Genomic DNA, 11,282 nt, shown 5'->3' on the forward strand with positions numbered 1-11,282 from the left:
AAAATTCATTACCGCTCTGAAAATATTTTGATTTTGTAAATATTGCATAAAATTAGCGACTTGGGTTTAATGCTCTTAATTAATTACTACACGTACAGAATGCACAGTACTGTTGCTACAACAACAAAAACGCAATTGTTTGTGTTAAACCGGAAACAATACTTTTTGCCGATGTACAGTCCGATTCAAACGTACATAACGCACCACGTTCTTACTATACATGTAGTATGCGTGCCATGTAAATAAACTATATACTCACGACTATACAACAAATTTATCTGTCAATAATACATACGTACTAGTATATGTTTTTCTCGAAATAAACAGAAACCAAGCAATTTGCAAATTACAATTTTACTATATTGACTAAATTGGTGAAAATCGCCTTCTGTGAACTAGTTTTGGAAATATTTAGGCGGAAATGAGTACAAATTACTCCTGTATCATAATCAACACACTCATGTATGTTATTGTTCGCAGGCAGTAGAAAAGGAAGTATCTATTGTGTCAGTAACACCTGCATGACAGAATTTATTATTCAATTATGTTATTTCACATTGAATATAATATTCTCCAGGCCGTCCATTGGAAAATTAGTCTGACTCGGAAAAGCAGCAACCGTATATACACTATGACAGGTGGTCTCTTCTGCGCAGTCTCGAATGCCTATAATGAATAATGTATCACGTATTAACAGCCACAGATCTCTCGTGACCATATATGTCAGTGGCATTGTCTGATGTCGATTTCCATCAGGCTAATGCCACGTGACTCACCCGGCTTGTTCACCGGTTTTGCTCATTGACAGCCCCTCCCAGTCATTCACCGTTCCAAGTATACTAGTACACACACACCCGCAGCCTCAGCAGGATACATACGACTTCAGGCATACGGACCAAGATTTTTTCACCGATTTTTACTCTAAAATACAGAAAACCATGGCAACAATCGACAGAGAAGCGCTGAATGAAGCTTACAATGATGTCAGAGACGATAAAACAGAGACAAAGTGGTAAGTGCCGGCAGGCGAGAGGGGGGGGGGGGAGGGGAGGTGATTACCACCTCATGATACGGTTAACGGTTGGACACATACTAACGGTCGAACATACATACAACGGACACCTGTGAAGAGAAATCGCCCGGGCTCAAGTCTGCGATGTCAATATGTGTTTTAACACAGGTGAGGTGTAACACTTTAACGTTTTCTCTGATTACAGGGCGGTGTTCAAATATAATGATACGGGTATTGGACACGACTGTTCTGGAACGGAATTCGAAGATTTCCAGTCGAAATTTACAGGTATGTGTAACACAATAGTAAGAATAAAACATACACACATTTTACGATGAGAAAATTCCTTAATCAAATCGCGAACTGGGAAACGCCTCTATAGAACTATTTGTTGACCTTTGATCAGTTTTTAGGATAGCCTTTATACAGACACGTTTTTCATCTGTTCTGATCGAATAAAAGAGATGTAGAAAGGGGCTTTTTACCAATGTATTGAGAGTTTTAATAGCCTATGTTTGAAGTAATTTCACGGCGAGTGTATGTACAGTTCGTGTTATGTGGAATTTCTATGCGACATTCGTGTTAGTCTATTCACCGTTTATGTGCAGGTATTGTGTTATCATTTTGTTTGCTAATATTTCATTGATTCTCTTGTGTTTATATTGAATAATGTTGATTGGAACATGAAACGTTGACCTTACCTATCATTACATGTATGGATGTTGACACGCATACACGATCGTTGTACATGTATTAATAACTGTGAACCGTTTCTGTGTATTTCAGACGAGGAGCGTGCCTTCGGGTTTCTTCGTGTCGAGACTGGCGATGAGATGAGTAAACGTGCCAAGTTTACATTCATTACTTGGATCGGCAATCAAGTTAGTCCTCTCAAGAAAGCTAAAGTGAGCACAGATAAGGGACACGTTAAACAAATTATTCAGGTGAGTTTTATTAAAACGTTAATTTACTCTGAGCCTGTACGCTAGTTTCCTGGTGTGATTCTGACGGATACACTGGTATGTTTGCAAAAAAAAATTACGTTGGCGTCGTCGTCCGTCCATCCGCCATGCCAGGCGACATTAGAATGGGGTCACATTGCATCGTGCTTGCACCGTTATTACGTAAACTCAGTGACAATGTCCTTTGACACTGCGGAAGTACCCATTCATCGAGGCATGGTGTCATTGAGTGACAGCAGGGTGTTTTATGTACTACGCCTTTGACCTTTTCGATCGATCGCTCTATCAAGACATCAGAAAATTAAGCAAACAAAGTCTCACTGCAGTTCTGCTTTTATATATGTCCTCGTAAAAAAATAGAGATATTTCTCAGACTTGATTTGAACGGTGACTTCCTGACATGGCATGGCATAGCTTCTATTTTACCATGGAAGTTATACTCCATGCAAATTCGTTTACATTATCGAACGTGATGAGTAGTTCCCTTTTTAGTGACAATGGCCTTCAAGTTGCTTTTCTGATTTTATCAGAGCGGATTTCCCGACTAAGTTAAACAAAATTTGTGGATGATTTTTCTCCAAAAACTGTGATGGTCTTGTGAGAGAGTGTACTAGTAGTAGTTTGAATAAATGAATAGAACAGCCACCTTGAGCAAGATCTGCGACAAGGAACTGAGAACACCAACAGGGTAATTTGTCAGCTCTTGGGGCGGGGCTGGGGGGGGGGGGGGTCCGAATTTTAGTAATGTTCAGAAGTGAGTCGGGATAACTGAGGAAGGGTGTTAGTGTGAATGTGTGGTCTTATTTGACTATTTCATCTCAACAATTACACAATTTTATATCTTTCTAACAATTGTTATCAATCGTAACCGTGATGTCTCTAACATAAAAGTTGGGCAAGTATATATTATAATGAATGAATGCAATGACATACGTTTTGGATGTACCAAATTCACCGTGACCATAGTATAGAGATATGTGAACGTATAAACCTATCGTAACTACAAGTTACAACGATAATACGAGATAAGGTTTATGCAAGTATTTATTGATTTAGATAAAATAGTGATCTCAAGTCGGTCCATTGTCACTTTACATATATCAGTTTTGAATTACAACGTTGGGATGTTCGAAATACAGCGGCGTGGTTACTAACACTATGGTCATTGGCAAAGTTCATTATAATGATCAGGAATCTCAGTCTCAGGTATTGTCCGTATCATAGTGGTATCAAAAATATATCCACCAATCACACTTTGAATTGATAGAAACGGGAAATGCATGCCTTATATGTATGTATGTATGTATGTATGTATGTATGTATGTATGTATGTATGTATGTATGTATGTATGTATGTATGTAAAATAAAATAAAATAAAATAAAATAAAATAAAATAAAATAAAATAAAATAGAAAATATACATATATAATTAAAATGAGATGAAATGGCGTAAAATAAAATAAGGAGAAATGAATTGAAATAAAACAAAATACATGTAAATGTCACGTTACTCAGATAGTCGTGCCGACGAATACATGTGTAAACTGATCGGGTCATGACACGTCGCAAGGTGCGGCACTGACTTCCTGATCGGTAATCTGCATCCACGTCCCGTACATAGCATACACAATCTGATTAAAATCTGATGTTAGATAGGCTGGTTTTCCTGTATTTACCTTTATTCCATCGTTATTGCGTCTTTTACGTTAGTTTTTTTTTTCCTGGGTTGGAAAGGCGTTCGCCCAGGAAAAAAAAAAATAACGTAAAAGACGCAATAACGATGGAATAAAGCTAAATACAGGAAAACCAGCCTATCTAACATCAGATTTTAATCAGATTGATAGCATACAGTACTCGGAACAGGATTACACCGACATACCACGTGAACAGTTTACAGATTGTATCTCACAGTCACCACACATACACCTCATAATAGGCGATTGCAAATAGTACTTTGATACAGAATCCCAATCTGTATATATACTTGGTCATTCGAAGCTCGCCACCATGTATCTCATTTGGATTGTCTCATCATCAGTCGTCAGTCAGTCAGTCAGTCAGTCAGTCAGGCTTCAATAGACATTTCGACCTTCTGTTGACCCCTAAGTCATTCTTCACAGATAAAAATCTGGACTTTCAATATAGGGAACTTTGTCGCTTGTACATGACAAATTCTATAACCTTTTTTTTCATATTTATATTTATGACTGATAGTTTTAAATATTTATTCTTTTTACTTTTTGAAACAATATTATTGGGATAATACCTTGAATGATTGAGAGTTGCAGGGTGTGAATTTGTCAGACAAACCATTGTTGTGGAATGTGTGTCAATATTATTGGGATAGATATGGGATCTTCTCACCACCCACGCTATACATGTAACGGGAAGCGGCGCCATTATTATATCATTGACTTCCTGGTGGTTTAAAAAAAATATACTTCCTTTTCTCAATCTGTGGGTGAAGTGATGTATCTGTAAATAATGAACTTCAACATCTACTATGATATAATAAAACAATTGAAAATTGATTCTGAAAATCAGTTCCAAGTCGTTCCCAAGCTTTTATTTTGGGTAGTACACGACAACCATAGACCGCACACGTGTACGTAGAAACTATATAAGTCTATATACTCTTAAGCGCAATCGTATAAATCAAATTTTATATCAGACGTGGGTAATTTGCTTTTCCAGAACGAGTAGTGTCACTGTTGCGAGTGTCATAAATAACAATACAGCATATTAGAGGTCTGATTTCTATGTTTTGGGTACTGGTTGATTTCACACGCCATAAATCAGGCCTTTTTCTCAATTGATTATAAAGACATTTAGCGTAACGAAACGTAAAATGTCATCAATTTAAATTTACAAATTACCCAGTAATGAAAATATACACTCTTTCGTTTATAACCCATGTTCAGTCACAGCTTTTCCTAAGGCTATGAGACATAACCGACAAAATGATTTTGTATTCGATGAGGAGTTGTCATATCCAGGCAGTCGAACCATCATGTAGTTTAATTAGTTAAAACCCCCCACATAATTTGAATTCCAGATATTTGCAAGTCACTGATAATTAGATTTACCTCACCAGAGGTCAAATGTCACCTGTGGCTGTTCTGAAACGACCACAGAAGGCCTGGGGTCGTAGAGATACTAATTCACTAATTGTGATAGAGCGATATGTTAATTGTAGAATTCGTGATAAAATCAAGATATAGTAAAATATATGTTGGTGCAGAAGTCAAAAGATAATGCAGTCCCTAACATAAAGTAGTAAACGTTAATCTCTGACGTTTCGAATGAAAATTCTTAAACTGTTTACATGTAACCTATTCCTTCTCTCTACGTGTAGTTTTTGTCCGGGTTTGTTTGAATGTTTTATTTGTAATATAAACACAAATATGTCATCATATTATGAATGAAAATAATTCTACGGTCGCTTATTCTGAAAACATGGTTTTGTGCACTCACATATACACATACATACATACCTGCTAGCCTAGTGCTATCCGTGGCATCATGGAATCGCACGATATTTCGGGGTCAAGAGATGAGTCGATACGACGACTGGCACGGATAGATCTAGACTACATACCGACACACACACACACACACACACATAGGCAGACAGACAGACAGACAGACAAAAGCTTTGACTTTCGAAATACAAAATGTGAAGAGAAAAAATGCACACAAAAAATCGACATGACCGAAAATGTAAATTTATCTACTGTAGGCGTTTTAGTAAACAGTATTTTAAATAAAAGACTAAACATGTCGATGTAACTATTGTAACCATTCACCAACCCCAAACTAAACCCATACAATACTATTAAATAGCAATGTCCCTTTGATAACGTCGTCAACATAGATGCATGTTACTAAGCAAACATTTGCCGACTCCTTGCAAACCTCAAGCCGTTGACGTTTGATATAATATTTGAACACACGATTATGTTCTGCTCAAAGTCCAGAATTCTGTGTCTCTGTTAATTTTACCGTTTTCATCTAATTTATTTAACAGTCTGCATAATTCTCAAATTCGGGAAATTGATTACTTTATCAAAATGCGACACGGTTCTTTACAAAGAGTGTAAAACGGAAGAAGAACAAATTTGACGCGACATGTTCATTAGTATCGTTGGATTATAGACGACAGACTCAAGTGAACTGTAATGAATTGATTGCGTACTGAATAATCACACATGATGAATTACGCCCTCAACACGTACCCAGGTAGCGTCGATGAGTCATACGACTCTAGTAGCATTACCGGGGATATTTTCGATTTACTGTAGTGTCACAGTGCAAATACAAAATATTGCAATAGATTGAAAGGTGTCCAGTATAAATACAACACATTCCATACCCCTAATATAAATATTTCATAGAAATGAGTAGATACACAGTCCGATTAACAACATCTGAAATAGTGAGTGGGAGGGAATGACTTGTGTTTAACTCCTCGTTGATATTTCTCTGTAATCAGTTATGCTTTGGTGTGATAACTCGAAGTCCAAAATTAATATATACAAAATACATCAAAAGGTCGAAAACTGGTTTTCAAAAATACAACGGATTGACTCAATTTACTTTATTCAGAAGGATAATGTGCTCGTCTTTTGACACCTGACATGGTAGAATTTGCCATTTCCATTTTGCGATTATTTAGTTTTGGTTTTACTTGAGGTGATTTTTGACATTTAGGTGTTACTCATAGTGGATGTCTGTAGTTCACTTTGATATGTCGGTGAATTATCAGTATTTGTAAAACATGAAGACGTTAGCGACTCTATCTGACCCCATGATTAGTGAATTTTCAGATGAAAAGTTGACCCATGTTTAGGGATTGTTTCACGAAAAGAAGTGACACATTTGGGCAGCAAATATTGTATCCCTTTCTATGCGGGTACCCCAAAGAATGTAGACGTTGTATTTGATAAATTAGAATGTCAAAGAAACCAAAACTAGCCTCTCAGTTGAATGTTATAAATATGAAACGTGATCACTACGACCATCTGTGTGATAGAACAGGTGACACACGTCTGTTAAATTCTCCCTATATTATCTTGAGTGAAAAACCGTATAATTACCTTTGAATTCTTAAACATCCTGAAAGCGGTTGAGTGATACACTTTGATTGTTGCCTTTTGAAATCTGAACATCCTTACTGTGGTTTTAAACAATGCAATATCAAACGACTGTGAATGAAATGTACATGCTTCCGACACTTGACTTGCATAACTATACACCGATCACCTGCATATCCTGAAATAGACATCCTGAAATGAACATACAAACAATGTCGTGCTTAATCATGTAGTCAAAGCGTCTCAATACGTTAGCAATTGATTTTTTTACACAGTTCTTGATGCTCATTATTGTGTATATCGTGTTGTGCTCGGACGACTGGGAATCTACCATCGTCGACGCCATTCTAATTTACATAATACAATATATACATGTACGTGCACATCCATATATACCGGGCAAGAGAATATACACAATATACCTACATATATTTTCCTAATTTTTTTTGTACATTTTCCAAAAATCAGTCTTGACAATGGAACACTATGCAGTACATGATCCGAGGCCTGTGCATTTTGTTGATAATTAAATATTAATTTGCATAGTATATAATACTACTCATATATACAGCTGGCATAGATATATACCAGGTGTCCTCCTTTTGTAAACTAGGTGTATACGTACAGATCAAGAAACCGAACGTATTGAATTCGTAACTTTCACCTTTAAGGTACGTCGTGACGGGGAGCTCTCACACATCAAGGAGGCCGGTGAGGGCGGAACGACATGACGTATCTTACAGTCTACATAATAATTTCTTCGTCCCATACAAAGTTAGAGCATGTACACGACTCCGAGTTGTTGTCTGAGACCTTTTAACATTCAATATTTCATCCGGTTTTTGTTTTGTTTTGTTTTTGTTGCAGAATTTCGCAAAAGAACTTATGATCAGTGACCTTAACGACCTTGAAGAAGACCTTATCAAAGAAGAAGTTCAAAAGGCAGGTGGTGCAAACTACGGCACTGGGGCAAGATAGTTACCATAGCAACGTTGTGTTTCCTTTTCTTTTTTTGCCAGCATGCGTGTGGTCATCCATGGTCTCATCAGAACATGTTGCCATCATCGTTTAATTTTATTTTTTTAGTTTCTTTCGTTTTTTCTCTCTCTCCGTAAAACTGTGTGTTTTTGTCACCTTAAAAAAGTTTTCAAACAATAGCGTTGAATGAATAAATTCTGTTGTTGGTTATTTTCAGGATGATAAAACTATTGAAGGAAATTTAGTGAATGCCAACTTCTGAAATAAATTATGTTCCGATTTCAATCTTACCATGCGGCAAAGTGTTAGAGTAACCTAATCCCGGTGGTATTTAAAGCGTTTTTTTTTCGATGTCATCTTCAAACTATAACCTTGCAATTGGCCAAAAAACCTTACACATTGCCGCAAAATATTTTTTCTGGGAAATTTGTAATTGGAAATTTTAAAAGTCAAACATATATTTTAATGGTGACGTCATTTGAATGAGTGACGTCACGGAAGTTATGACGTCACGATTTGTCACTGACGTTGCTGTAACGTCACTGAAATTGACACGCGACATGACGTCACTGTGATGACTATGACGCTACTGTAATTGACAAAGGTTTCATTAAACCATGCTGAATAAAATCTTCAACCGTAGAAAATTGTCTATGGTTTATTTAGTTTTCCACGTCTTTGGTATTTTCAGAAAGAGAGTACTCATAACTTTGATTTAAATTATGTTAATTAGAAGTAAATATATTTACATTTGAGCAATGTTAGTTTCATTTCACCAGATTCTAAATTCATTAAAAATTCTTGAATTTTCCAACAGTTATTTGTGTATATTATAATATTGTGTTTTTGTGTGTGTTTAAATTTTCATTGGGTATCAATACATGACTATCACTCACGCTTGGCCATATGTACAACCATAGGAGTGTAGCTGGGTGGAGTTACTGCTGAATGTTGTTGTGGTTTGTGTTTGTGTTTGTGTTTGTGTTTGTGTTTGTGTTTGTGTTTGGCGTGTTGCTAGGTGATGGTGATGTCAATGGGTGTGGCCTTTGTGAGTGACGCATCTATAATATGGTGTTATCGGGAAGATGGTTGTGTCCAACCAGTCAACGAATACCTCAACCAATAGACCCACTGGTGGAGGGTCTATACTCAACCTTACTTGGTTTGCCGGACTTTGCCGACTTGGACCCTGAACATTTTTCCTTATGTATTTAGAGGACAAATAACCCAAAACGGTGTGAAATTCAGAGAAAATGATAAAAAAAATTATACACAAATTGCAATTTCAACAAGATATTCTGAACATTTGATAAATCAACACCAACTCTGCCTATTTTTGAAACTTTGGTATATAATTGGACCTTTATAGACGCTTTCAGATTGCCCTCGTAAACCAAAATGTCAACATTTCTCAAGTTTTCATTTAGCCTCGTTCTACAGATATTTTTATGAACTCATTTGCATATAATTTGTGATGTCATTAAGATTATGTAAATCCTAATTCAATTTCAACGAAGTTTCTTTAACCACATTCGAATATATAAAACAAATCACCGACTGAAATTAACCTAAATTCGAGTGTTAACGTGAATTATGATCAATTTATTCCACAAACTACTTTAAGGGTTACATATTGTGTTTTGTGTGTTGATGATTTATCAAGAACGTACTGATCAGGACTATTTTATAACAGCTCTGCATGCCCGGTGGCAGCACCCCCCCCCGAAAAAAAAGATTATAGTAAGTTAGAATTAATTCAGAGTATTTGAGTGACGTCATCTACTTTACATCTAAGTGGATCTTGTGTAAACCTACAATGTAATCGCGGTCACACGTAACTTAAATTTGGAAGTTGCTCAATTACAAATGCTTAAGTAAATATGAGACCCATATCTAATTTTGCAGAGCTATCGCAGTTGCTGGTAGTAATTTCAAATTCAAAAACTTATCCATGTGCTCTCTCGGCTTGATGCGGAGAGCTAGAGTCGTTGACAGGGATACGGTCAAGTCCCTGGTCTATGTCAGCCTGAAATCGCGGATCGCCTGTTCTTTCTTTGAAAACAAATATAATCTATATTCTTTCCATTTTGAAAATTGGACTTTATTTCATATTGTAAATCATCGAAGAGAAGATTTCAAAAATACCTTCAAAGTCATGACACACAAGCTTTCGCGATTTCTACAACTTCCTCTAGTAGTAAATTAGGTCCCCGAAAGTGAGTAGTTCCAACTGAGATGAGTTCTTGTAAAACATAATATGACTTTCTCGAGGCTAATAGACTTACACATCTTTGAGTATCGTGAGATTTTGCACCATATGCTGAACGACGACATCGAATTTGATGATCCATGCATTGATCAATACACGACTGATCTGCTCAGTTCGTTAAAACGCTGGAAATATAACGAAAATCGATTTTGGAATGACGCCCTCTACGGGCGTTTTCCTTTTGCATCAAGTTGTATAATTTTCGAGCAACGACGGTCATAGATTCGAATATATACATATTACCTTTAATGAGATTGTAGTTCTATATACGTATTTGGGTTCATTGTTAGACAATAAGTTGAGACGGGAGAATAACACAGGGTCAGCAGCGCCATTGACTGAGACCGTAATTAGTTATTCATTACACTTTCCTAATAAAAAGTTGATACACTCGGGGCCTTCGGTGATCTTCGGTAATCCGAACCGAGTCAGTGGGTAGGGACTATATAACAGAGAAACAACTACTTTTGCTACTATTCTAGCCGATGCACGCAATATTTTGGAGTATTAACCCAATTCCCTTTGTTTTTAGGCTAAAATAAACACAATTAATAGCTAAAGAAATCATAACCATTTCATGTACAGTTTAAAGAAACTGAGTTTCTTCAAAATTGACTAGAAGATGTTAATGCTCGTCCATAGAATTTCAGTTTTGAAGTCGATCCAAGTCATGTCAAACGTCGATAATACCAACAATATGACGAACCTGTCGTCCAGATATTGGACTTTGAGTAAAATCACTTTTGCTGGTCTTTCAGTTCTGGATCTTTCTTTGAAACAACTGTTCTATTTTCTTTCTAGATTTCAGAATGATGACGTCATTATGCAGTTACTGCGCATGCACGTGTACAGTTTATTAGTAAAGAGAATTAGATGGCATTCAATAAAATAAATTTTGATGGTCAATACCCCTGGAAAATGACCCAAATCAAGTGTATCAACCCTGGCCCAGGCAACCGGTCACAAA

General features: G+C 36.5%; 1 protein-coding gene across 1 annotated transcript; it reads left to right on the plus strand.

Moving 5' to 3' along the window:
• The first annotated feature begins 758 nt into the window (after positions 1 to 758).
• Positions 759 to 8,820, plus strand: LOC144437551 (coactosin-like protein). The gene is made up of 4 exons (XM_078126508.1): positions 759 to 1,012; positions 1,218 to 1,300; positions 1,799 to 1,956; positions 7,936 to 8,820. The coding sequence occupies exons 1-4, from the start codon at positions 939 to 941 to the stop codon at positions 8,044 to 8,046; spliced, it is 426 nt and encodes a 141-aa protein (XP_077982634.1). The 5' UTR covers positions 759 to 938; the 3' UTR covers positions 8,047 to 8,820.
• Positions 8,821 to 11,282: the final 2,462 nt, after the last annotated feature.

This window comes from Glandiceps talaboti, chromosome 7, assembly GCF_964340395.1.
Source record: "Glandiceps talaboti chromosome 7, keGlaTala1.1, whole genome shotgun sequence".
Taxonomy (NCBI): Eukaryota; Metazoa; Hemichordata; class Enteropneusta; family Spengelidae; genus Glandiceps; species Glandiceps talaboti.